The sequence below is a fragment of the Netta rufina genome, assembly GCF_964035555.1.
Source record: "Netta rufina genome assembly, chromosome: 19".
Lineage (NCBI taxonomy): Eukaryota > Metazoa > Chordata > Aves > Anseriformes > Anatidae > Netta > Netta rufina.
Window position 1 is genome coordinate 8,493,020 of NC_140143.1, and position 27,548 is coordinate 8,520,567.

Consider the following 27,548-nt stretch of genomic DNA (forward strand, 5'->3'; position numbering starts at 1 on the left):
GGGGAGCACGGGCTGCCGGCCTGCCCCTCGCCTCGCCGCCCCGCCGGTGACTCAGGCGCTCTGCATTTCCTTGCAGGAAGGCACGGGGACGGCAGGAGGAAACCAGAGCGGCCGCTGGACGGCTGCCGGCAGGTGCCGCGGGGTGACGGGGACGGGTCGGGGTCTGGCCACGCTGCGGGACATCCGTCTGTGGCTCCGGGTCGCGAGGACAGCCTCACCTTCCCCCCCCCCAAAAAAAAAAGTTTGAAATGAGGTTTGGAGACCCAGGTGGGCAGCTCGTCCTCGTCCTTGTCCCGTCCATGTGTCACGGGGGGGGGCACAGCTCAGATCTCCCCCCACACCCCATACTCTGTGGCCACCAGCCCATTCCTCCCAGTCCCACGCAGACGCTGCCGGTTTGCCCCCAAACCGCAGTTTGGTGCGGAAGCGGGCCGGCCTCCGTCACTGCCCGGTGCTGATAAACAATCATTTGGGGCTACCCTAATTACAGGAGCCTTAACGAGCCGCCTTGCGCGGGCAGCAGAGGGAAGGATGCTTGGCAGATGGGTTTATCCTGACCAGCCCCATTCCCAGCCGGGTGGGACGGGGCCGTGGCACAGAGGCACCCCTGGGACGTGCCGGGGGGGACAGCTGGTGACAAATGCCACCCGTTTGTCACTGCAAAGCGGGGAAGGTGCGGCCCAGGCCACCCAGCATCCAGGCGTGGTGTGACAGCACGGCAGAGGTGGCCACGCAAGGGTTTTGTCCCATCCCTGTTCCCCAAGGGACCTCTCCTTCACCCGGGGCTCTCCGTGCCGGGGCAAGGCCCAGTTTTGGGGCTCCGGCGGCCCTACAGGAGCTGTGTAGGGGACACGGCGGTGCCACAGCGTGTCTGGCTCGCAGGCAGGCGGCTCCTCCCGATGCCGGCACCCTCGCCACTCCGCCGTGAGGTGCTCGGAGCATCCTCCCCGCTGCCCGAGGGCCGTGGCTCGAGGTGGAGCCAGAAATAGCGCTGCGGCGGGGCCGGCGGGCTGCAGGGCTTGGCAGGGGGACAGGCACCGACTGCAGCAGTGGGAACCTTCCAGCCCGTACCTACAGGAGATGAGCCCTGCTGGGGACAGGCCCAGCTCCAGGGCTGCTGCTCGGCCCCTCGCAGCCCCCCCGGGCACCACCAGCATCGCCTCGGGGGGCTGCGGGGATGGGAAGGATGAGGGCATCTCCTGGGGCTTGTATCCCACAAACTGTAGGTTTGGGGTTTAGGACGCAGGTTTTGGGGCTGTGGGACTCTGGAAGTCCCCGGGCCTTACAGCATTGTCCCTTTTGACCCACAGAGCCCAGCCTGGCTTCATGCGGGGACCAGGGCTTCACCCCAAGGTTTCTCAGCCCATGGGGATTTGGGCAGCTCCTAAATCCCAGCCGGCACAGCCCAGGACCACAGGGCTCACCACAAAGCCCTTGGCCAGCTTTCTGATGGTAAAAAATAATAAAAATCCTGCCGGGCTTTATTTACCCCATGGTGTATGAATGCAGCCCCCCTCAGCATTACTAACGCCCCCGCCCAGCCAAATCCTACCCCATGAGGCCAGGGAAAACCCTTCACAAGGAGCTAAACCCGCTCCCAGGCAGCCCCGATCCGTCCCAGCGGGCTGTTAATGAAATATTAAAGGAAATAATGAAATCGCTGCAAGGCCTTGGGGCCATGGGGGGGCTTCTGCCGCCTGGGGACCCGCTGTGGGATGGGGAGGGAAATGTTCCCCAAGCACACGGCCCCGCTGCGCCTCTGCCCGGCCCTAAAAGCAGCCATAAACCTTCGGCCCTGGGGCAGGGGAAGGTTGTTGGTCAGGGCGATAACGGCCCCGATATCAGCCCCGATAACAGCCCCAATATCAGTCCCGATAACAGCCCCGATATCAGCCCCGGCCTCTGCCCGCGCACCCCGAGGGGACAGGGGTGGCTCTGCCAGCAGGGCAAAGTGCGTGGCACCGGGGGGGAATTTGGGGCTGAAAAAGGGCAGGATCGGGGCAGTTTTGTGGCAGGACGTGTTGGGGACCTGTGGGGGCCAGATCAAGGCACCCCCATGGGGCTACCCGAGCCTTGTCCCCATCCTTTGGGGTGTCTCCGCTCCCCTGGCTGCAGGAGGGTGCAGCAGGGCCCTCGGGGCACAGCCGGCTCCCCAAATCCCATAAATAATCCCTCAACTTCTTCCTTTCGCAGGGCAAAGCCACAAAATGGCCACAGCGTGCCCTACAACTGTCACTCATGGGGCAGCCTTGTGGGGTCACCAAACCCTGTCCCCATGTAGGGTGAGGGGAGGGGGGGGACACTGAGGGGACGGGGGGACACTGAGGGCTCGGGGTAGCCGGGCTGTGGTAGCCACAGGCCTGTGGAGGCCGTTTGGGGTGAGGGAAGAGGGGAAGGGGGAATGGGGCTGGGATGAAGCACGGCTGCAGGCCCCATGGGGTGCAGGGGATGTGGGGGGGCAGCGGGTGACCCCATAGGGGTCCCCTCAGGCCTCCTGCTGCCTGCGGGTGAGGGGCCAGAGCCGGGACATTGCATGGGGCCACCCTCAAGCAGCCATGGGGCCACCCTAAACCCCAGCACCCCCTGTGCAGGCCGGGGGTGGCGGTTTTGGTGTCAGTGACTTTTTTTGGTGTCGGTGACTTTTTTGGTGTTGGTGACTTTTTTTGGCCCCAAAACCAGCCGGGGACCCCCCTGTAGCCGCCCCAGGGCACACGGGGCTGTCCTGAGGGGACACGGACGCCATCAGTGGTCCCCACCACAGACAGGATGCCCTTGTGGGCAGCTCCCAGCTCTGGGGCAGAAAACGTGTTTTTTTGTTATTTTAATTATTTTTAAATACTTCTTAAATTATATTTTCTTCTTTTTCCTTCCTCCTATCATCATAATCTTTATCATTTTTATTATTTTTATATCTTCTTATTTTTTCCTTCCTATCATCATCATCATAATCATCATCATTTCTTCTTTCTCCTTCCTTCCTCCCGTCACTTTTCATTATTATTTCATTATCATTATAACTACTATAATTATAATTAATAATTATTATTTATTTAAAAATATATAGAAAAAATATTTTTTCTCTAGGGAACCTGTTTTTGCAGTGGGGTTGGACCCGACGACCTCTCGAGGTCCCTTCCACCCCTACCATTCTGTGTTAATTTATTTATAATTAATTATTTCTGCTTTCCTTTCCCCACCTCCCCCTGCCCCCCCACCCCCAGGACCCCAGGAGACGTTGGAGGACTCAGGGCCCCGCCCCTCCCCGCCTGCCACAGAGCGGAGCCTAGAGCGCCCCCGCGCCGCTTCCGGCGGGGCGGCGGCCATCTTGTGTGCGGGCAACGAAGCCACCGCCGTGCCCGGGAAGAGGCACGCAGAGGGGAAGCGACCGCGGAGCGCCGCAGCCGCGCTCGGGAAGCGCCAGGAGTCAGGCGGAGGAGTTCGAGTCGTCCTCACGCCTCCTCCTCCGGTACCGGCTCGGTGCGAGCGGCAGCGGCCTCCTCTCGCCCCGCCGCGGGGGCAGGAGCGCCGTGCCCTCACCTAAGATGGCGGCGGGGGGCGCTCCTCCCCCGCGGCAGAAAATGGCGGCCGGGCGGGGCGGCGCTCTATCCCCTCACCTCTATGGGCCGCGGCGCTGCCAGGAGGACCCCGACCCCAAAAGCGACCCCCCCACACAGCCCCCGCCCCCCATTTCCACCCCCATTCCCCCCCAAGCTGCCCCCAGCCCTTTTTTTGGGGTGCCGCGGGGGCTGGGGGCTCACCGCGGTTGCATTCTGGGCGGGCACATCGCTGGGAGAGACCTTCCTCCTCCTCCTCCTCCTCCTCCTGCTGCTCCCCACCCCTCGGGGGGCGGCGATCGTCGGCGGGGAGGGCGAGGAGGATGCCACGGAAGCTGTTGCTGCCTCACAGAGCTGTTTTTCCTCCCTTTCGGGCTCCCCGGGGGCCGCATGAGGCGCTGGCGATGAACGCGGCCAGGAGCGGCTACCGGGTCTTCTCGGCCAACTCCACCGCCGCCTGCACCGAGCTGGCCAAGCGCATCACCGAGTGAGTGCCCGCCGGGCCCTGGGGCTTCCAGCACCTTCCCCGTGCCTCACACCCCTGCTGCGGATCCCTCTGTGCACGAGGATTGGTGTGGAGAGCTTCCAGCAGCCCCGTCTGACCACCCTTGGGTGCTGCCCGAGCCCCCCTGGGTGCTGCCCGAGCCCCCTCAGCTCTTTTTTCAGAGCTGGTGAAGAAAACACCCCGGCTGCCTGGCACCTCCGACGAGCTTTGGGTGCCACACGCAGCCCCGGCGGCTGCTGTGGGGCAGGAGGAGGTGGAAGGTGGCGGAACCGGCATCAGAAAGCGTTCAGCTGTTTTTTTTTTTTTGGGGGGGGTGTTTAAAACTTTGCTAATTTGTGGGCAGGGGGTTGGGAGCTTGTTTGCTTTGCCGCTCGGAGCCGGGGAGGGGATCCGTGCGCTGACTGGGGTGGGTTTGGTGCCCTGCTGGCGTCTCGGTGGGCAGCTTGTGCTAAGCAAACAGGGGTTGGTTTAGGGATAGAAATGTCGTGGTTTCCCCCTGTTCTGTTTTTTTTTCTATCTGTTCCTTTCGGCAGAGCTTGCTTGCGGTGGGGATGGAGGCGCTGGGTCCTGCTGCGGGAGGTAACAGCCGGCCCCGAGATGTGGCGCTTGGTGCGCGGGGTCCCCACCGACGCCTCGCCTCTCGTTTTGGGTTAATTCCATGCAAACTGGGGCAGCCAACAAGTGGGAGCTCCCAGCCGAGCCCCTAAGAAGCAGGGACATGCGTGTGGTGGCACTACTCCCAAAATTGGGGGTCTCGTTTGTCTTCCACAGAAGGTAGCGTCCTCACCCTGCTCAAGGGGGTAGGAAATTAAATTGGAAGCATCTCTAAAAGCAGGTGTGCGGCCTTAAATTGTGAGAAGGCTTTGCTGTGAGTCCAGCTAGCCTAACAACCAGGGTGTTCAGCCCTTAGCACAGGTAATCTCCTCGCAGCTGACTCCGCTGTTTGTCTGGGATCGCTGGTGTTGACTGGCCACGCGTTGGATGACAGCGACGGGCTGCCCTGGCTGTGGGAAATCCACGTGTTTGGGAGTGGAAAGCTTTTGTGGTTGGTGGGTGGTCTTCTGGCGTGGTTTCCAACTATATTTGGTCAATTCCAGATGGCTTTCCCTTCGCTGATACAAGCCTGGGAGCAGCCTCTGCGTAACCGGCTGGGCCGGGGAGGGCCCGTCCTGTTCCATCAAGGCGGGCTGTGACAGAGCCCCCGGGGACAGGGGACGAGCTCCGAGCTCTCAGGCCTGAACGAGCAAAGCGGCAATCGTCATTTTCTGCTCTCTGTCTTTAAAAATAACTTGCTGCCTTCCGAAGATGTGATGAGAGGAGACGCAGGGCAGGCTTCCACAGGCTGCGGCACACAGCTGGCCGGGCGCTGCGCTGTTCGTACTCGCTTCTCTCTGGCAAGAGGTGATGCGTGGCAGGCGCCAAAACCGTCTGGAATTTCTCCCTGGTGTCGGGAAGCAGCGGTACTGCTGGAGGAACCTGTGTCTAGAGGGTCCTCATCCTCTGCAAGGCTGCCAGCGATGCTCTAGGATGAACAGCAGCAGAATCCAGAGTGCGACCTCCTGGCTGTCTTTCCCAAAGCGTGCTTTCAGTAGAGGCGCTGGGGACTTTTTCCCCAAAAACCGTGGTATTTTTCAGCCTCTCGTGCTGTGGCTGTGCACTGCCCTCCCGTAGGAGCCCGGGGCAGTTTCACTACCTTTCCCGTGCCCCCCTTGTTCTTCCAGGTGGCTAAAGACGCGGGGCTGCTGCCTTCACATCTGTGTCCCATCCCAGTGCTTTGCTGGGGCGGTTGTGCCTTTTAGTAGAGGTGGAGAAGCCTTTTGGGGTGAGTTTAAGAACACAGTGCGTTCTTAAAGGCTTTATTGAGCTTTACTATGAGCAGTAAAAGACCTTGAAGACAACTCCTAATATCGGGGTAGGGCCTTTCGGGGCCCTTCTCCATCCAGGCTCCGTTGCTCTCTGCCTGGAGGTGCGATGGCAGGAGAAGTAAGCGAGCCCTAGAAGTGGCCTTGAAGCTGTTGGGAACACTCAGTCTGTTACCAGCTGGGTGAAAACGAGACTCTGAAGATCCCTTCCTGAGGCAAAACCGATACCTGAGGACTCCGAGCTCACCCTTTCCTAAAATCCTAACCCCGGGGAGGAGCAGCAGGATACAAACGAGTCACCTGAAGGCTGCTCCATCTCTGCTGCATTTAATGCCAAACTTCCAGAGCTGGTTGGGTGCAGGCTCTGAGCGTGGCGTCCTGGCCCGCTGCCGATCTCTACCATTTCCTACTGGGCCGAGGGACTGGATGGTGGATTCAGCTCTCCTTCTGAGTTCCCAGGCCTTTGTTTATGGTAGCTCCTGCCTAGGAGAGGGAGAGGAGATGGTGCTGGCTCAGGACAGCCAAATACTCCGTGAAACTATCAGGGATGCTCCTCAGAGTTGGGATGGCAGAGAGAAATAAACCTCCCGTTCGCTTCTGTCTTGTAAACTGATGGGGATTTTTTTTTTTAATTTTTTCCCTTGTGGAAAGCAAACTGCTTAACTGGGACGCTCGGCAGCTGATGAAGAGCTGCGTTTGCAAGGGGGAAGGATAATTTCTGGGGCCTTTTTCAGATCATTTCTGATCCCCGATGGGCTCTGTGTGCTGCTGGGGGAAGGAGGAGGGATTCGCTTTGAATCCCCGGGGCCCAACAGATGCATTTCGCTCTGCTCTGACCGCGGTGTTTGGCACGGGGGCACAACCACCACGTCCCCCTTGGAGGAGCTGTGATTTGTGAAGCTTCCAGACATGTCCCCATGGCTCCTGCAGCGTGCAGGATGTGAGTATCCTGGGCGTGCACTGCACACTGAAGCAACACAGAATAATAAGGAAGAGACGGGGACTTTTGTTCTGATCTTTGGTCCCGGGGAGCCCCGTGCCCAGCTGTAAAGCCAGCGCAGCGCTTTCGGTGAGAGCTGGAGACGAGCCCTGCTGCTGGCAGGGGGGGGGAGGCCTTGCAGCAGCCTCCTGCAGCTGGAGGAAGGAGCTTTGGATGGGAGGGAGGAAAAATAACAGCAGCTTTCCTCCTCAGGTCAGCTTGGCAAGAGGCAGAGCACCAGAGGGGCACCCCGGGGTGTCAGCTCGCGGGGTGCTGTGTCCCGTCTCCAAACCCTGTCCTTTTCTGGGGAGTTTGTGCTGCAGGAGGAGCAGAGCTGGCAGCAGCTCCTGCGTCCCAGACACGGCAGCACCGTGGCAGAAGCTCGCAGAGGGGACAGGGTGAAACTGCAGCGTGTTTCTGACCGAGGGGAAGGGACAGCCAGCTGGAAATAGGCTGGTTGGAGAGGGCGAGTGGTGGGAGATGGCGAGGGATCCCCCAGGATCCGGCCCTGGGGGTGCAGGGAGAGAGGTGAGGGGGAGCCCGGGGGGTGATAAGGATCGCTGGGCAGCTGGCCCCGCATCAGGGGCTGCTCTGACACCTTCCTGAGCTGTTCCTGAAGGAGAGGTCAGGGAACACCGTGGAGCTGTGCTCTCCTAAAGACTTGCTGGAGCTTGAAACCAAAAGCCAGAAGTGAATTGTGTCTCCAGTTCTGATTAACCACGTCCTGAACCCGGCTGTCCTTTGGCCCAGGAGTGCGGTGCCACGGCTTTTGGCAGCCCCAAGGCCTGATAAAACCTCGCGCTTCCCGACATCCTGCCGTGTGGCACTTCCTTATTGAGCCACGGGCTGATCACGTTTGGGCTGGGAATTTCAGGCAGATCCAAAATAATTTCTGCTCACAGCTTCGTGTCCTGGCGTGCGTTGAGACTGTGGAAAGCTCACTCACCTTTCCTGGGCACTGCTTGTAAGGAGGGATATCCCAGAGCAGGGTAAATTTTTATTGATTGCTCTCAGTAGGGTTTTTTTAAGCCATAAAGAGAATTTTTTTCTCTTGCACGCTGTCAGGTGGGTGCCAGAGCTGGTGCGAGGACAGCAGGGCAGAGGGGAGCAGGGCTTTGCCTTTTAGGAGCCGTGAGTGGCTGCAGGATGAAGCCTTGAAGAGATGGGAGCAGCCGTACCTTGATCCCTGCCCTGCCCAGCCCTCTGCACGGATCCCAGCTCTGAGCACTGCTTCGAAACACAAAACCAGCACCAGGCTGAGCTTCTGCCCCTCGGGGGTGGAGAAGGGAGCTTCCAGCAGCGAGCTGGTGCTCTGGTGTGTGCGTGGGGCTGGTAATTGTGACATTTCTGCAGGCTGCGTGACACCAGCCTGACCGTCTCCCAATTTTAAGCCCCTCTGTGCCAGCAGCAGTCCCCTTATAGCCAAGGATTGTGCTGTGAGTCCTCCCTCACAGTAGGACTACGCAGTAGGACCGCTGATGGAGCTTATTTTGCTCGGAGAACACTTCAGCTACGACACCAGGAGCCTTCTCCTTGGCAGCACGAGCTGGATCCCTGGTGGGAGTGCTCCGAATCACCTCTGACTGCCTCTTTTCCCTGGCAAAGACCTGCCCGTGTCTGCGGCCAGCCTGATGCAGGAATTCTGACAGCCCCACTGGCCTGGCTGGGTGCTGGCTGCTGAAGCCAAACACAGCTGAAATTCTTGCTGTCAGCTTAATTCCTCTGCTGTCTAACGCAGCGAGCAGCCGGGAGCTTCTGCACGGAAAGAGAAGATTTGCATCTTCTGATCTGGAAAGAGAAGAGCTGGGAATGAAGGCAAAAAAGGGCAAAATGATAGGAAGTGGAAATTTTTCTGCGGCCTCTTCCAAATGGGAGCTCTGAGGCTGGCTCGGGCTGCGCTCTGCCCTTGCCCTCGGTGTAAATCTTCCTCTGGCCAAACCTGCCGCTCCGATTCCTGGTTCCAGCAGCACAGAAGCTGTGCTAACGCCGTGCTGCCTCAGCAGGGCTCTCGTTTCGTCCCGTGCACGCCTGGGACCTTGCCAGCCGCATCCTCCAGGCGTCACAAAACTCCTCCGTGTTGCTCCCGTGTATTTGCTCCACTCCTCTGTGGATTTGCTCCACTTCAGCAAACACACCGTGTGCGTTGGGGCGTCACAGCTGCCCCAGCCTCACTTTCCAGGGTAGTTTTGAGCTGAGACTTCAGCTCAGGGGCTCGGAGCTGAGTCCAGGAGCTGCTGGTTGGGCACACGTGCCTCTAAATACTTCCCGGTGGATCACCTCTTGGGACTGTGAAAGGCAGAAGTGTCACCCGGGGGAATAGTCTGCACTTCAGAGCATTTCAACACGCTCTCCAAAATGAATCTTTAGCATGTAGCAGCGTCAGGAGGCGGGTGCCTCCCGAGCCCTGTTTCTGTTTGGCTGGTATAATTTGAACACGTTTTTGCTGGTTTTCCTCAGAAAATGAGGCTTGGTGCCATCGTGCAGCCTCTCCGCTAGGCGTGAGCTCCCTTGCTGGTCTTGACCAGACAGGAGCCTTTGGGGTGGGCTCTTCCTCGGAGTTTTGTGGGGTTTGTGCCAATTCCTTGGGTGGTGCTGCTCGTGGGATGGGTTGCTCAGTGGCTGATACCGACGGGATGGGTGCATGACGGCCCCGACCGGCTGTAGGGCACACACATGGCTGAGTGTGAGCCCCCAAACGCTCTGTCCCGATGTGTTGGCACCAGGCAAGACGTGTCCTGCAGCTTGCCTGAGGTGCTCGGCTCCCCCTGGGCAGAGCTCGTGCTCTGTCCACCTTCCCCAAGCAGGATTTGGCTCACGAAGCGCTCAGTGCCCCCGTTTCTAACTTCCTTTTTTTTCCTCTCCAGACGTCTCGGCGCTGAGCTGGGGAAATCCGTGGTGTATCAGGAAACCAATGGAGGTAAGAGAAGCCCTCGCTGCTCGCAAACCTGTTTTGGGGTGATCTTAGAGCTGCAGACAGTCAGACCCGTCCGGTAGGTGCAGTGATTCAGCCGTGCTGCTGCTCCTGGTGGTGCTGAGCTCCTGTGCCTAACCTTAGACAGAGCAATTAGGTGTGTGCCTCGTTCCCTGGGTTCTCTCTTTTCCCTGCCTGGCAGCTCTGTCTCATCTGTGGTAGATTCCTACCTCGGGTGTTAGCTGCTATAAAACATCACCTGCTCTTGTGCTTAGGAAGCCATCCTCTGAGTTTGAAGTAATGCCTTGTAAAATTGAAATTACTCCCTGCTCCCAGTCCTCCCCCTGCCACAGGCAGTTCACAGGCACCTGTCTTGCCTTTAAGAGCCCAGATTTGGGGCCGAGCTGGAGCCTGTGCCTCTTGGAGCCTGTTTGCATCTCTTTAAACGTCACAGCTGCCCATTTCCAGTTGTCTGTGCTGGGCTGAAACTCGAGGATATTGGCTAACGGAGTTTGGCTCAAAGTCCTTTACCACTTCAAGGTTTTGTTTGCGTTTGAAAGAGAGTTTCAGGTGAGTGAGTGAGCGATGAAAGTGGCTCTGGCTCACCACGAGGAGTTTTGGTAGGAGCAGCGGGACAGCCACGCGGCGATGCGTGAGGTTGTGCCTGGGCTGCCTCGTGCTGCTCAGAGCTCCCTGCCCTCTGGGGTCGGTTTTAAATCAGGCTGCCTGCTTCAGGGGCTGAAGCCGTTCCTCATCGCTGCCCAACAAATCATCCTCCGTTCAGCAGGGTCCCTTAAGGCTGCTGCAGATGTCTGGACGGGTAGGTTTGGGTTCTGCAGCCCAGCACATCTCGCTCTCTTTTGTCTTATCCCTGCTCCTGTGGGAAAGGAGCAGCCCAGGAGGGCACTTTGGGAAACCTTTGGCTTTGCTCAGCTGCTTTGGGGCTTTTCCTTTTGAGTAAGGGGCTGTAGGAAGCGTTTTCAGGGGAGACTCGGGTTTCCAGCTCATGGCAGCATTGGGATACCCTGAGCTTCATAGTGAAGCTGGGGGGGAGCTCTTCCTCTGAGCACTGCTGCAGGGGTGTGCTGGGCTAACCTGGTGAGTACTGGAGGATGTTCTGCTTTGGGGTGGCTCTTTGTTAGCTAGGGAATGAGGTACTGACAGCTTGCAGCAGGAGAAAAGGAAAGGATCTCTCCTTGGGAGTTCAGTAACTGCCTTCTAGGTGCAAGGTAACAGCCAGTCAGCCTATTTTGCCTTGTAAATAAATGCAGCTCACTCACCAGAATGCGGTGCCAGCTCCTTGCTTCCCAGGGCTAGCCTCTGGAAAAAAAACACAAGTCCTGCTGCCTTCCCCGACCTCTGGGCCCAATTGTCATTAAAACGTGATGCCTTATTTACAACACGATGCCTTATCGCTGGAAGTCTGACGTTTGGGAATAAACCTGTGTTTTCATTCCTCCTCAGAAACAAGAGTTGAAATAAAAGAGTCTGTCCGGGGACAGGATATCTTCATTATCCAGACCATCCCCAGGTAAGGGACTTGTGGCTGGGTTTTACACCTGTGACGTGCTTTTAAATTCTGCTCCAGCAGATCGTTCTGGTTAGCTTGCTAGCCGTTAGCCAGCACGGCAATGTCTCTTTGCAGGGATCTCAGTGCTTTGACTTAATCTAGGACACAACACAGCGTTAAGCTGTTAAAATTCCCAGAGGATCGCTCACCACAGCAAACCGAGCCGCGTCCCATCCAACAGCACAAGTGGCGTTTGAGGCAAGAGCCAGCCCGATGGATGGGGCGAAGCGAAGCACCCCTGGGCTGTGGGGGTGTCCTTGCAGGCTCCGTTTCTCGGTGATGTCTGACTGGCACTTCCATTTCAGGACATGCAATTTCCTCTCTGTTCCCATTACCGAGCAGCAGAGCCAGCAACAAAAGGGCAGCTCGTGCTTCCATCACAGGCTGGATTACTCTGCCCCTCTCCCCGCAGTGGTGTGAAACTGAGTGGTGTGGAAATCCTTTCCTTCCCTCCTCCACACGTGTAATTCTTAAAGATGTGATGCATTTTCTTAAGAGGGCCAATTTTTTATTTTTATTTTTTACTTTGGGCTGTTCTAGCCTCGGAGTAAGAGGAAAAATAAGTGCTAAAAGTAACCCTGGTCCCAGAAAGCCACTTGTTGACCCAGGAGCCTTGTTCTCCTGGCTGATGTAGGGTGTACGAAGATGGCGTTAGGATGGGACAGCTGATAGTGACCAAGCAGTCCGTGCAAGTTAGTGGGAGGGAGCCTATGTGCAAATGATGCAAATGAAACCTGCAGAATGACCAAGAGCAGGTAGGGGAGGTGCTGTTCTCAGAGGTGAGGTATTGATACGCTGCGTTTTGCACCATGAGCAGAAGTAAAGGTGTTCCAGTTCTGACAGCTTTCTCCAAGATAGCAAATTCTGCTGGGATTTTGGAGATCACAAGCACCAGTAAGTACCAGAGCTCCAGCAGGTAGCAAAATAACCTGGAAACTGATATTTTCCTAAGAAATACAGCCCACTGAGAATTCACACTCATTTTCTCTGTGTAATGCTTGGCCTGTTGTTAACAGAATCAGGAGGACTACAGGAGCAGCCTCCTCACTTGTGGAGCTCCTCTTGCAGGCTGAGGCGTTTTCCTGGAGCTCCTCTGTCTCCAGAGGGATGCTCTCAGGGTTTCCTCCCCCAGGGAGCAGCTGAATCTCTGCATGCTGAGAACCCTCTGCTGCAGGCTGTGCTCCAGGTGAGCGGCACCATTCTGCTGCCCCTGCTGGGAGAGTTCTCCCAAATAACTTGTAACTGAGAGCTTTGTGAACATGAGACGGGTGAGGAATTCAGAGAGAGAACTCGGAGCACTGGGGACTAACAAAGCTCTTGGGGAAAACCTCCCCTGCCCTCAGCTTGTTTACCCTCCTGTTTTTCTGTAATCTGAACTGATTATTCCGGGTCGAGAAATGGGTCCTTTTAGCAAAAGTGCTGAAGCTCCTTCGGTCGAGGTGCCACTGTTGTACAGACAAATCATCTTTTATTCTCAAGCTGCAGCTGTGCCTTGCTGCGTTGCTTGAGAGGACAGGTTCAAGGACGTCTCCATTTTGCAGAGGGCTTCAGGGAGCTTTTCAAGAATAAAAACAACCACCGTGTCGGATAACCTGAAAGTAGGGCTCCTACGCTCATTTCTGGTTCAAAAAGCAAGTGAAATATTAGAACTTGCCGGAAAATGAGGGAGAGGAGACAGCCTTGTTATGCTGCAGCGTGGACCCACAGTCTGCATCTTAAATGCATGGAGATGGAACAGAAAGAGCTGAATACTTGATGCAAGCTCCTGGTCCAAAAAATGGAGCAGAACTAAAGAAGTTCCAGTGCCAGGTGTCATCCGGGGCTGCTGGTGTAGGGACTGGTGTGTGTGTGGGGGGAAACTGAACCTCCTGGTGCTGCTGAGGGCTACGGGGAGATCTGCCAGAGGTCTCTGGATAAGTGGCAGGTAAGAGGCACTGCTCTGCCAGAACAAGGAGAGGACAAACAAAGGCAGCGGGTGCGGAGTTGAGAGCAGACAGAAGGGGTGGCACTTCCCAGTACCAGGTACTTCTCAGCTTCCCAGTACCAGCCTTTTAGCTTCAGGAGCTCCTTACTGCCTGGGGCTGCTGCCTCTACCAGGGGCTGTGGGATCAAAAAGCTGCGGGAGGGATTCCTGGTGGGCTTGGGGAGAAGATCAAGGTCTGGTGGGGACACGAGGAGCGTTGCTGGCTCAGCAGGAGCTGCAGGGTGCTGGCGGCTGTGGAGAGCATCACCACAGCCTCGTGTTCTGCCCCCTGCTCGGCACGGTTGGGGCCTCTCGGTAGCAGGGCTGAGCACCCCAATTTGGATGTTCCTGCCTGGTTTGAACAGGCAGCGTGCTGTGAAGGTAGGTGCTGGGCAGTGAGGGTAGGGCAAAGGGAGCAGCTCTCCAGAGTCCAGTGTGGACCCCCACCTGCACACTGAGAGGCGTTCCTCCTCCTCCAGTAGTTTCTGCCTCACCTCCCCCAGCAGCACAGGGACTGCAGGCACCTTTCGAGGTTTCTGGCAACCTCCCCTAGCAGCAGCAGTCGTGTTCTCTGTTTTGTTACTCTTTTTTTAAAGTAATTTGAGGAACGATGATGGAAAATATTGAATTTCGTGGGTGACCTTCAATTAGACTTAAGCGAGGCTGCTTTGTCTCACACAATACTGATAGCAGCATCCTTTTCTCCTCTCCCAGCCGCGCTGGCACGACTGGAACAGCAAAGGGAAGAAGTGGTTCTTTGTTAGCTCGCTGCCCTAGGTGGCAGGGGTTATGTTTTATGTAATTCTTGGCTGGCTGCTTCGGAGCTGACAAAGCTTTCTTGTGTACGAGCAGCATTGTGCGGGGGGCTCGGCGGAGCCAGCGGGAGAATAAAGAGACGCAGAGCGGTCGCAAATGAGGGCCACAAATAAAAGTTGGGTCCCAAAGGAAAAGGGAGAGCCCTGGAGAAGTGGTTAGAGGAACGTGGTGTCACACACGGATGGGAAATGGTGTCTCTGAGCGCTTGGGGATGGCAGGCCAGGTGGGCTGGAGGGTAATCCTAAAATAGAAGCTCCCAAAAAGCTCTGCAGGGCTTCGAGATGCTCTGTGTGGGAGGGTGGCCCCGGGCAGCCCCTGCTCGGTCACCCTGTGGCTCTGCAGCAGGGCCACCCTCAGTGTGGCCCCCCCGGGGAAGCGGTACGTGGGGTGGCTGCTGGAAAAAAAAAACAAAACCAAGCAGGAACGTCTTTATTCAGGGCAGGGACCACAAGTCCTGATTGCTCCCACGTGCACATTGCTCACCTCCAAAGTGGTCTCGAGTTGCTTTGCGATGCTGCAGGCACTGATTGGGATTGGGGCCCACCTCGGTGTTGGTTGTAAGGAATTCAAAGGACTGGCCCTTCTTTTTCCTTTCCAAAATGAGTCCAGATGCAGATAAATGCACTCCTGGGGTGCGCCAGGCATCGTGGTGCAGCTCATCGCAGATGTTTTTACGTGCATCCCTGTCTGTGTGTGTGCTCTGCCAACATCACCTCTTTGTTTCACTTTCCAAGTAAATGTTGTTTGGGGTTTCTGCTGCTGTTCCTTCCATCTCTAGGTAAGTCAGATAGCAAGGAGATGCTGATTTTTGCCTGAACGATGTGTTTGGGCTCGGTGCAGCTTCAGAGTACAGTATTGAAGGCAGGGAAAGTAACTTGCTTGTGTTGCTTAAAAAAAAAAACAACTCGGTAAATCTGGCGTGGATGAAATTGTGGTGGCTGCACACGTGCTGCTGCTGTTTCTAAAGCCTGTTTTATTTTAGAATATACTGTGTGAAGTGACATTTGTGCCATCATTAGTGCGGGAGAATGCCCTCTCTGCTGTGTTGATGGAGGGAGTCATCGTACACCTCGTGTCAGACCGCAGGATCCCGTTCTGCCCAGTGAGTCACTGCCCAGCAGTGCTGCAGTCGCTGCCCCTGCATTTAGCAGTTGCTGATGATGTGCTGTGGCACGAGGGAAGGAGCTGCAGGATCACAGTGCAGGTCTTGCATACATTAGCATGAGGCACAACGCTATTTACCTGGAAATTCGATGAGGGGAGTGTGGGTATGGTGTGGGAAGGGCTCGCGCTGGAAAAATACCTGATGTGTGGAACATCTGAATCTTGCAGAGATGTGAACACTGCCGTGATGGAGCTGCTGATAATGGCTTATGCACTGAAGACCTCCTGTGCCAGGAACATCATCGGGGTCATCCCTTACTTCCCCTACAGCAAACAGAGCAAAATGAGGAAGAGGGGCTCCATAGTCTGCAAGCTGCTGGCTTCCATGCTGGCCAAGGCAGGTGAGCGTCGCAGGGAGCAGCCCGGCCGCCTCGGGCGCTGCCTTGCAGCTGCTGGCAGCCTGCAGGGTGCCTTCCCTTCCCTTCCCTTCCCTTCCCTTCCCTTCCCTTCCCTTCCCTTCCCTTCCCTTCCCTTCCCTTCCCTTCCCTTCCCTTCCCTTCCCTTCCCTTCCCTTCCCTTCCCTTCCCTTCCCTTCCCTTCCCTTCCCTTCCCTTCCCTTCCCTTCCCTTCCCTTCCCTTCCCTTCCCTTCCCTTCCCTTCCCTTCCCTTCCCTTCCCTTCCCTTCCCTTCCCTTCCCTTCCCTTCCCTTCCCTTCCCTTCCCTTCCCTTCCCTTCCCTTCCCTTCCCTTCCCTTCCCTTCCCTTCCCTTCCCTTCCCTTCCCTTCCCTTCCCTTCCCTTCCCTTCCCTTCCCTTCCCTTCCCTTCCCTTCCCTTCCCTTCCCTTCCCTTCCCTTCCCTTCCCTTCCCTTCCCCTCCTGTCAGATGCGCAGGCGTGCTGCCAAAACCCTGAGCTGCTTTGGGGGAGTTTATTTTTATTTCTTTAGCTCATGCCTGGGGAAGTGGCCTAGAAGTGTCGCGTTGAAATAGTCAGAAATAGTCACGGTTGCTGGTCGGGCAGCGTCTTACCACATGCCTGTTTCTTCCCATGTCTCTGGAACTATTTTTTTTTTTACCTGCTCATGCTCATTTTAACACGTGGCATGCTGGTCTGACTAAGAACTGAAGTAGTCTGGAAAATGGAGATGGTTCAGGAACTCCAGCTTTGTGGGACTCGTCCCAATGAATCACTTTTTTTTTTTCTCTTTTCTTAGGGTTAACACACATTATCACGATGGACCTTCATCAGAAGGAGATCCAAGGCTTCTTCAGCTTCCCCGTAGACAACCTGCGGGCATCCCCTTTCTTGATTCAGTACATACAGGAAGAAGTGAGGTTACTCTACTTCTGTGTATATCAACTTGGCTTAACGCCGTGGCAGTGTAGGGGTGCTAGATCAGATGCTCTGCTCGTGAATCTCTTTTTCTCAGGGAAACCTTTTGCATGTTTCACAAGGAAGTGGGAAAACGCTACATTAAATGAGATGGCGTGAGATTGCACCTGGATAGAAATTGAGTTTTTGGCCATAAGCTGGAGATGAGCTTGAGCCCTCGGTTGAAATTCATTGCTCTCTGTAGAGCTAGAGCCATCTGAGAGGTGCTCTTTATGCTCCTGCCTCTGATCACCTTTTAAATCCTGTTAGTGTCTCCACTCCCCCTTTGTTCTGCAGTGGCTGTCTGACTGATCTGAATTATTGATAGACTTTGTCTTGGGCTCTGCTTAGGAATGCTGAGCACACAGAGGGCCTGGGGACGGGCGTTTTGTCTCCCAAATGCAGGAATTGATTTATGCCTGTGAGTGAGAGCAGGGCTGCTGCACGTGGGGAGCCCAGGGCCTGGGTTCAGACCTGCAGCCAGCCCGTGTGGGGTGGGTTAAACACAGTGAGCTCTTCCTTTTGACCATTCTGAGTGTAAAACCTGCTCTGTGCGGGCACTGGGGGCTCCGTGTTGTAGAGCCAGGGCTGACCCCTTTGGCCCCAGGGTCTAAACAGCCCCCTTTCTTGCCCTGCACTGTGCCCCGTCTCTCAGCCCCGGCTGCAGGTAGCACTGCAGCTGAGCCCGTGGCTTGTGGATGCCAGTAGTGAACTCCAGTCCTGTGCAAAGTGGGACTTGTGAACAGATGGCATCCCCTGCACTACTGCCAGCTCTAACCCTATTTGCGTGGCGTTTGGGGCAGAATATGCAAATACAGGCATTGAAAAGGGGTGCAGTGGCCTTGCAGTGCTTGTACCCCAGGAGGAAGATTTGGGCTGGGGAAAGTGAGTGGGTGCAGGTCCTCAGCCATGAATCAAACCAGAAATGCTCTCTCAAGAAGGCCTTTACTTAAACAGTTTTTTATCACATCCAGATTCCGGATTACAGAAACGCAGTTATTGTAGCCAAATCTCCTGATGCAGCTAAAAGGTAAATAGATTTTTTTATTATCTGGTTTAAAAATAACTTGGAAAAGGTCTGGGCTGCTGGGGAATACACTGGGGAAAAGTAAGGGAGGGTTTGCAAATGGATCAGCAATCTGTTTCATAAGGCATTTGTGGCTGGAAGTCAGATGGGCATCTGTAGTGGCGCAGATGGGCAGCTGAATTTTGCAGTCCCAGCCCCACGGGAGTAAATTTTGGAGTTTGCTGCTGCAAACCTAAGTGGTTCACCTGGGGTCAGGCTCCCTGCATGAGTTTCAGCAGGGCCTGACCATGTCAGAGAACATTCGGCGTGCAGAGGAACACCAGGAGATCTCTGTGGTGGGGGCAGAGTGGGCTTTGGGGTGTTGGGAATCCAAAGTCCTTTTCAGGGAAGCTCTTCCCTGGGGAAATCCTGTACAGACTTTTTTGTTGGATCTGACGTGCTGTGGTTGTCCTGCAGGGCTCAGTCTTATGCTGAGAGACTACGGCTGGGACTAGCAGTGATCCACGGAGAGGCTCAGTGCACGGAGCAGGACATGGACGACGGCCGTCACTCCCCTCCGATGGTCAAAAATGCAACCGTGCACCCTGGCCTGGAGCTGCCTTGTAAGATTAAGCTTCTCTGCTCATCTCTGAGCAAAAAAAAACAAGTGGGAAATGGCTCCCGGTGGGGCTCTGTAGGTATAACCAGCCCTAGGGCAGTTGAATTTTCCTCGTGGAAAGGTTGATGTAGGAGAAGGCGTGGGGAGGTCCTTGTTTAACTCTTTCTGGCCATGCAGAGCACCAGTTTCACTCCCCTTGGCTTCTCCCACTCAGCAGTGCCAGGCAAACCTGTGCTAGAGGTGGGGTTTTACAGTGCAGAACTCACTGAAGCCAGAAAAGCAATGCAAAAGTGGAACTAGCAGGGGAACGGCCCCTGAGACAGCCCGCTGTGCACAGCCTGAGGAGATGAGCTGGCCTTTGCTTTCCCCTCGTGCAGCCATGGTCACTGCTGGAAGCTTTCTCCACCTTGAGATGCAGGTGGTCGTGTTGCACTAGCCGTGGGGCTGTTTCCACACAGCCTTGGTGCTCGTGTGGCTGCTGTGAGCAGGCTCGGGGACCATCGCTGAGCTTCTTCCCGTGCTCTTGCCACCAGCTGATAAGCTGCTGTCTTGAAAGCAAAGAGGAGGAAACCTTTTATTCTGGGAAAAGCAGCCCCCGTAGGATCCCTTAGGATTGCTGGCGTTCTTGCAACAGCACCAATCGAACAAACAGCCAAAATCCAGCTCTTAATTTGGGAGGATTTCACCTTTCTAGGTAGGTGGGGGTCGGACAGAAGCGATGGGTGGCGTGCAGGTGGGAATGGCAGCGTGCTGCTGCCTGGGACAGAGCCGCCCATTGCGCAGCCACGCGTAATTACCCGGGCTGTGGCCGGGGCTGCTGATAAGCAGCTCCCCTTTTGAAGTTGAAGGAGAGCATCCAACCAGTTTGTGGCCAAGTCAGGGAGGGGGAAGGCAAGTAAGACCGCAGGCATTTTGTGTTAACCCAGGCATCGCTCGGTAATGAAATCAGTTCAACCAGGCTTGTGATGCTGGTGAAACTCCACCCCAAGGCCCAGGAGGGGGTTCGCAGTGATGTTTGGAGCTTCATCACGGTTGTCTCCTGTCTGACAGGGGATTTCTTCGTGCACTGGCAACAAAACAGGGATGTGCACGTTTACTCTTGGCCTTTTGCTTCCTGTCCTGCCCCGCAGAGGATCCTGTCCTCCAGGATGTCACATCTGGCTGCTGCAGCTTTATTCCCAGTCGTGTCACTCGAAGGAATCTCAGCTGTGGGAGCTTGTGCTGCTGGGCAGCCCCATAAACGGTAGCTCATACAGAAATTTCCCCCTGTCCCATTTCGTTAGGGTTTCGGTGGAAAAAATGTGTTCAGTCCTCAGCTACCCAAAGGTGAACTGGTTTGCTGTGTGCCACCACTTTATTTATCTCCTGCAGAAACTCAGCCCTTGACTAATGACCTTGCATTCCTGCATGCCTATGGCACACAGGGAGAACAAGCAAGCTGCAGCTCGGGAGCTGTCTGACGGGGGAGTTGTGGGGTGGATTATGGTGTGGCTTGTCCAAAACTCTCAGCAGAAAGCTGCTTTTTTTTTCTCTCCAGTTTTATGACCTTAGTAAATACTAAGTAAACTTGTAATGCTTCGTAAACTTAAACTACTTAGGAAATACTACGTGGTTTTGAGTGAGTGCTGGGCTCTGCTTGTGGAGCTGCAGGACGCTGAGGTAATAATACCTGGCTGAAAGCAGTCTGTAAGCTTCTAGAGAATCCTGCCTGTGCTGCATTCCCTGCCAGGGATCTGCTCTCTGTCCAGCAGAGGTGTAAACGCGGCAGGGCTGAGGATGGCAATGCTGTGAGACTGTGACCCCCTCGGTTCCGCCTCCTTTCCTATCTGACTGAGTCATTTGGAAGGTGTTTTCCCAGCTCGAGTGGCGCATCAAACAAAGCTTTTGATCAGCTCTCCCTGCCCTGTGTGCCAGCACCTCCACTCCCAGCACCATAAAGCTCGGCGACGGGGTAAAACAGGGCTCTGTGCTCGTCTTGTGTTTGTGGAAGGTAGGGCACACTCGGAACCCACAGCTGCCTGCTTCCTTACCCCAAAACTGCCCAGAAAAAAAAAAAAAAAGGAATCTGGTTGTTAAAACAATCAGCCTCCAGGGCTGTCTGGCTCAGGTTTCACGAACACAGGTAGGAAGTGGGAGCCCTCCTGGGGGAAGCAACTGAGACTAAGAGCAGAGCATCCTGCTCTGGGCTGCGAGCAGATCGATGTGGGGCATCCTTCCTCTCAAGACTCCACAATTTGGGACCCCAAGGGCATGGCTGCAGCCAGCAGGGAGGCAAAACCTGGAGCTGGGAGCCCTACAGCCATTATGCAATGCTTTTTGTGATTCTTTGCGGGTTTTTGAGTGAATCGGCCAGGCTCTTGCATCCTGGCGTGTCCCTTTCCTCCCTGTTCAGGTAGGGATCACGTGCCCTTAATTAACGAGTGCTGTGCAGCATAATGGCTTATTTATGGTCCAGGGTCTGTGCGCCGATGCCATGCTGTGATGGGGCGGCGTGTGGAGCTGTAACAGCAACGTGCCAGGGGTGCCTCCAGCTGCACTTCCCAAAGCGCTGTGCTAAAATGGCAGCTGCAGCTCGTGTCACCCCAAAATCAGGAACTCGGAGCCTTGGAGACCTTCTCTTTGTGTGCCCTTTGTCTCGAAGCTCGGGGCCGTGCTTTACCAAGTGCCCGTGGAAGCTTTGCGTGTTGCCCCTCCTGGAGAAAAGTGGCTCTGAAACCCCCTACTTGGTGCTGGAGGCAACGGGCTGCTTCAAACCCAGAGCCCAGCAAGCTGCCACGAAGGAGGAGAAGCTGGGTGGAAAAACTGGAGCGACCTTGGGTCTGTTCCTGCTTCCCTGCCCCCTTATCTCTGCTGTGTTGGGGCAGGGGCACGGCGCTGTTATCAGCCCTTCCAGATCTCTGGGCAACATTTCTCCAGCAGCCTTTTGTCCCTAGGCCCTGTTGTAAAGGCAGCATTATCTTACGGGGTGGTTATCGCTGTGACGCAGCGGTGTGGGAACTGCCAGCCCCAATTTTAGCATTCCTTAACCCGGTTTTTGACCGCGTCATTGCAGCAGCAGGTCTGAGCACCCGGGAACGCTGCCTGCTCACGGTGATCAGCTCACCTGCAATGCGCGGAGCCTGGGTGTGTGCATCAGGAGCAAGGTGCAGGTCAGAGCGTTTGGCTGATTTCCCCACCACGCCCATGTTCTTTGATATTCCTGCTTTATAAAAGTAGTCATTTTTTTATATTCAAAAGGCTGCAGATACAACCAGCATCTTTTTATGACTTTCCATGAAAAAAAAAAAATCAGCAGCACTTTTTGACCTAAACTTGTGATAATCAAAGGGGCTCCGTCTGGCAGAGGTACACCTGTGGCTTACTTCTGTCGCCTTCTTCTATTTCTACACACAGATAGAGGTTTTGTGTCTGGGAGGAGGACGTTCGTTATTATTTTAAATCATTTTTTCGAGCCACCTTCTCGCAGCGGTTCTGAGGTGCACGTAGAGGTACCCCCAAAGATTTGGAAGAAAAGGAAAGTGGCTGCAGTAACCCCTGCGTGCGCCCTGCTCGTGCTGCAGCGACCGAAGCTCTCTTGCGATTTGATGTGGTTGTGGGTGGATCTCTGCCTTGCAATTTTTTTCTTTTCTTTGCAGAGAAAATTGAACAAGGAAAAAGGAGAACATCTCTGTAGGATCCGGGTAGGTCGACACGTTGCCTACCCTGCTTTAACAGTAAAGCAAACCTGAAACACAGCGTTCAAAAGCAGACAAAAGCTGTAAAAAGCACGGCTAATGTTAGCCTCTGAGCCTAACGAGGAGCGTGTTTGCTCCCTTTATGGAAGGGGAAGATACAGATTTGCTGAAACTTCACGTTTTTCAGTAAACTAGTGCTGGATTTCAGCTCCCTGGGATCTGTTCACCATTGCTTAGGGTTTTCCCTCACCTGGCTGTTGTAAACAGAAGTGGTGCTCGTCTGTGGATGCGCAGGGAGAGCAGCCAGATGTAATCCTTTTGATATTTCGTAGCTCCCACCAGGAGCTGCGTTACTGTCCTGACTAGATTAATAAACTAATAACTAACCTGAGCAGGTAGGTAGTGCCTGTAATTGACATTTATGGTCTGCTTATCTCTCCTGAAGCTTAATCCTGCTTTATTGCAAGCACTCTTCCTTCTCATCAGGCTGCTTTCCCTCCAGGATTTAGACAGGACTTTGCATTTGATAAGAGCCTCAGCAACAGCAGTGCAAGGGAGGCTGAGGAATGCGTGCTCCAAAGAGCAATTAACGTCGAGTCCAAGATAGCTGTGATGTTTTTTTTTTAACCACAAAGCCTAGCAATGAGTGACATCCTTTTGGACAAAGCAGAACGTGTTGGTCACCTTTTTGTACAGTTCTGGTGAGCTCAGGGCACTTTTTGTGTATGAGGAACAGCACTGCACACGAATCTTTGGAGCTGTGGTCCTGCTAATTGCTTCAGTCGCATCCCTCAGCCTGACTCACGCAGCCGTGCTTGGGCCCTGAGTGTTCCCAGGTGCTGGGGAGCTGTGGGAATAGCACCGGCTCAGCCTGCTGTGCAGGACGGGGAGTTTCAGGTAGGACTCCTGACGCGGGAGGGCTGAAATCAGTGCTCAGGCAGGCTTCTCGACGGGCAGCGCCTCGTGTTTTTTCATGCTGCTCGAGCGTAAAGCGTGACGTGGAAGCAGGTTGTCTCACAGGACGAATATCTTCCTCTCTAGGTGGCTAAAAGTCCTCTGGACCTGAGAAGCTGTTGTGGGCAGATCACTCGCAGGCTGAGCTACAAAGAGGAGGGATACCAAGTGCCTCGGGAGGACGCTTTGCACTCCCTGTGGATAGCACACAAGCAGGGGGTGCAGGTGTGCTGCTGGCTCAGCCTTACCAAACGTTGGTGTTCTCTTTGCTTCAGCGGTTAGATCAGCCCAGATTATCACCTAACGAAACTCCCGGAGCCACCTACCACCTCCACGTGCTTCCCTGCTGGGGCTTTCTGCCTGGTGTTCGCTGCTGCTTTGTAGGGAGCTTGTGCACGAGCCCTGTCAGTGCGCAGGCAGAGCCTGGGAGGAGTGGATCCTCATTTCTTGGCGCATCTTTCCCACGTGCCAGATGGCACAGATCATCCGTGTATACTTCTGGATGCACTGCGGTTGTAGAACTGAGTCTGGGCTGGATGTTGTCCTGCTCTGCCCATTAACGTGCTTTCAAACGTTCAGCAAAACGTTGGAAGTTCTCCTTGCAGGTGCTGTTCAGGCGCTCGTGTCCGCTGAAAGATCCTTGCAGGTTTGGTGAGCCAAGAGTAAGCGAGCTGCAGCCTGAGCGAAATCCTTCAGCCACATCAGTGAGCCCAGCCAGTGAAAAACTGCACGTTGTGCACTGCCCCTTTGAGAGGGGTTATCGGGGAATCCCGGTTGTTGTTCCCAGTGGTGACAGCCCCCTTTCCCCGAGTCCAGTTTTGGAGCACAGAGGCAAGAAGTCACTGAGGTTCCCCACAGACGAGGTAGAGCTTTGTAGCGCTCCCTGCACGAGGATCTGTTAGATTTTTGGATCCACGTGTCGCTGAGATCAGTGCTGGGTCCCTGCAGAAACCGAGAGTTTCGTCTTGAGGCAGCAGTGCTGCTCGTTGAGGAGGAGGAGGAGGAGGATGGTCACAGCAGCGCTTACCCGCTGGGGAAAGAGCGGCCTCGTGCAGGGTGGGACGGTTGCGGTTTGACTCAGAGCTGACTGAGCTGGGCTCGTTTCTTCTCTTCCCCAGTGATGATGGCCAAGGAGAAGCCGCCGATAACCGTGGTGGGAGATGTTGGAGGAAGAATCGCCATCATCGTGGTACGAGGGTGATGGAGGGGAGCGGGCGGGGGGTGGCCTCCTTCCTCCTCCCAGCGTCTTCTCATGGGCTGCTTTATCCCAGAGGGTGGGAGGGACCCCCTGCTGTAGGGTGGGAACACGATTGTTGTTGCCATTTTTCATCAGTTTTAGTGATAAGTTTTGATTATTTCAGCTTTCTGTTGAAAACGCTTCGTACTTCAGCCTTGTAAAACCTGCAAACTTTGCCCCCTTGAATCTACAAACATGAGATATCCACGAATAGTCAATGAATCTGGGATGCGTGAAGAATTCTCCTAAAATATTTAAAACCAGCAAAACCTTGCTGAGCTCCTCGTGGGTGCTGTGCCATGCAGCTCCTACCACCAGGGCAGAATTCCTTCCTGCCTTGCGTGCGTGAGCTGAGCCTCCTTTGTTTCCGAGACACACAGTTTGTGTTGTGCACTAATCAAAAGGGGCTGTAAATCAGGGAAAAAGCCCGAGGTTTTGCAAAGGGGTGTTCGTGCACCTCACCAGAGCTGAAACAGGCAGGGATTTTTTTCCTTTGTGCGTGGCCAAAGCCACAACACCTTGCAGATCCCCCCCCCATGCCCTGCAGGTGTGGTTAGCTCCTGGTTTTGATGCCGTTTCTGTTTCTTTTCAGGATGACATCATCGATGACGTGGAGAGCTTTGTGGCCGCCGCCGAGATTCTGAAAGAGCGCGGAGCCTACAAGATCTTCGTGATGGCCACGCACGGGCTGCTGTCTGCGGACGCGCCCCGCCTCATAGAGGAGTCCTCCATCGACGAGGTGAGCCTGTTTTTTGGGGCTGCCAAGGAAGGGCCGGCCCTGGCGGTGGATTTAAGGCACTAAAAACCAGAATCTGGTCCTGGGGGAGTGCCTGGTTTCATCAGATGCTTTCGGTTGTGGTTGTTCACAGACGAGTCGCTGTGATTAATACTTGCTGGGGTCAGGTTTGCTTCTCTGCGTGTCGTCTCCCCCACGCACGGATATTACTCACCCCTGCCTGGACACTTCCCTCACCGCAGCTGGCTGCACGTGACCGTTCTCTCACGCCGCAGGCATTCTGCCTCTTGCCCCAGCTGCTGACGGGCACATCACAAGGATGAGATCTCAGCCCTCGTCCTCGGGATCCGATGTGTCAGATCCTGGGGTCTGAACGGGCCTCGTGGCCTCCGTGGTGGCGGCTGTCGTAGATTGCTGGCGGTAGCTTCCCCTGCACAGACTGAGTGCCACGTGGAGAAGCCCATCTCATCTTTTTCTCTGACATACGGGGATTTCTCAGCCTTGCCCTGACCCGTGGAGCTGATTTGGGGTAGCTGTGGAATGCGAATTAATCGTGTCGCTGATACATTCCTGGTCTTTTCCTCCTGGTGCCCCGCAGGTGGTAGTAACCAACACGGTTCCTCACGAGGTGCAGAAGCTGCAGTGCCCCAAGATAAAGACTGTGGACATCAGCCTGATCCTCTCCGAAGCCATCCGGCGAATCCACAACGGGGAGTCCATGGCTTACCTCTTCCGCAACATCACCGTCGACGACTAGAGCTGGTGCTGCCCCTGTCCTGGCTTCCACGAGAGAGGGAAACGTGCATGAGCAGGCAACGCCATAAGTTATAGACGTAACACAGCTGTTTATTCTTGTAGGGAGGGTGAAGGTTCTCAGGGTGGTGAGCCGTGAGATCCCATAGGAACAAATCCACCTGACCAGCACTTTACAGGTGAACGGGAGAGGCCGCCGGCCGTGGGGAGGGTCTACATCCCGCTGAGAGACGGAGAAGTGAGGAGGGTTTGAACTTTGAAATTCCTTTATTTTTTTAGCGTTATCTCTTGCTCTGCAGGGGAGGGGGGGGAGTGAGAAAAGCCAAGCTGCCAGCTCACGGGAAGGGAACAGAGGACGCTCATCGCCGCACGCGGACAGCGGCAGAGGAAGCGGCGTTGGGGTTTCTCTTTCTGGCTGTGGTTCGCCTGGGACAGCGCAGAAAGGAGCCTCGCTCGGCTCCGCGTGCTGCTGGCAGAGCCCAGCAGCTCCGTGCCAGCCTCTGCTCCTCTCCCCCAGCCTGGCACGTACTGCTGGCAGAGCCCAGAGCCACGAAGGGCAGCTGGGGGCAAGCTCAAAACCCCTCGTGACTTGGGAGCGAGCTCTCCCCTACCTCCCGGCAGGGCAAGAGGTGCTAGTTTAACGTGCTGGCCTTTTCGTTTCGCGAGCCTTGGATCGTTACCGTGCCTCGGGGGGGGGGAAAGGCACACGAGGCTCTGGGTCCTCGCTTGAACACTCGTCTGCACTGCACGGCCGGGCACGGCTGCTGGAGGGGCCTGGGGCTGCTGGGAAAGGGGGGGGGGGGAACGATGCCTCTGCTGCAGCTGGGCTCTCCGGAACACTAACACTGAATCTGCAATAAAGAGCATAGGATTTATCGTGGCTGCTGCTCAGCGAGTCCTTTTGCCCAGGTTTTTGCTGGAAGCAGGCTCAGGGGGCAGCCTCCTTCCTGTGACCCTGTGCCTTGTAGGATCCCGACCTGCCTCGTGGCCAGACGTGAGCGGTGAGGGCTGCTCCCGTGTCCTGCCCTCATCCCACGGGGCTGGAGCAGCGTGCTGATGAGCTCTTCACGAAGTTCTTTATCCCTCTGCCTTTTCCAGGGCTTTTTTCAGCTTTTCCTCAGTCCCCGCACAGGGCTTTGGGGTCCCGAACCAGAAAAATAAATCCAGGGGTCTATATACTTGGTTTTAATGCCCCAAAAGGGAGGTTGAGCATCCTTCAGAAAACAAATGGGTCTGCTCTGCCTCCTGCTTCCCTGGGGGCTGGGGGGTGCCTCGTGGGACAAGGGAGGTGGTGGGGCTTTAGTCAGTAAGGGAAAAGAAGTTTGTGTTCCTGCAGGTGCGTGGCTGGGGCTGTGGTGCCTCGGGGCCCCCGCAGAGCTTTGGGATCGTTTTGGGATCGCTCTGCAGTGGGCAGTACCCCATGGCCGGCTGCCTGCCCCCTGCCTGGGTCTATCCCAGGGGCAGAGCCCATCCCTGGGGCCCTGCAGGCTGCGTCCCCGAGCAGCTAATCGATGTCACCCCTTACCTTGGGGGTTTTTGGAGTGGTGTGGGGGCTGGTTTGGGGTGGTTTTGGGGGTATTTGGGGTGCTTTTGGGGGTGTTTGGGGCTAATTTGGGGTGCTTTGGGGGCTAGTTTGGGGTGGTTTGGGGGCTAGTTTGGGGGGTATTTGGGGTGGTTTAGGGTGGTTTTGGGGTGGTTTTGGGGGTATTTGGGGTGGTTTGGGGGTTATTTGGGGCTGGTTTGGGGTGGTTTTGAGGCTGATTTGGGATGGTTTTGGGGGTATTTGGGGTGCTTTTGGGGGTACTTTGGGGTATTTGGGGTGGTTTTGGGATATTTGGGGTCCAGGCAGAAGGAATCAGGGTCCTGCAGCACAGACCCAGCCCTACAAAGCCTTTAGGAGCACCCCCGTCCCCCGAGACCCCCCCCAAAACCGTGC

At 55.6% G+C, this 27,548-nt stretch overlaps 1 protein-coding gene across 1 annotated transcript; it reads left to right on the plus strand.

Moving 5' to 3' along the window:
- Positions 1–3,844: 3,844 nt before the first annotated feature.
- On the plus strand, positions 3,845–26,376 carry PRPSAP1 (phosphoribosyl pyrophosphate synthetase associated protein 1). The gene is made up of 10 exons (XM_084298539.1): positions 3,845–4,041; positions 9,765–9,817; positions 11,276–11,342; positions 15,493–15,665; positions 16,476–16,591; positions 17,608–17,663; positions 18,117–18,262; positions 24,005–24,075; positions 24,716–24,862; positions 25,458–26,376. The coding sequence occupies exons 1-10, from the start codon at positions 3,878–3,880 to the stop codon at positions 25,614–25,616; spliced, it is 1,152 nt and encodes a 383-aa protein (XP_084154665.1). The 5' UTR covers positions 3,845–3,877; the 3' UTR covers positions 25,617–26,376.
- The last annotated feature ends 1,172 nt before the right edge of the window (positions 26,377–27,548 follow it).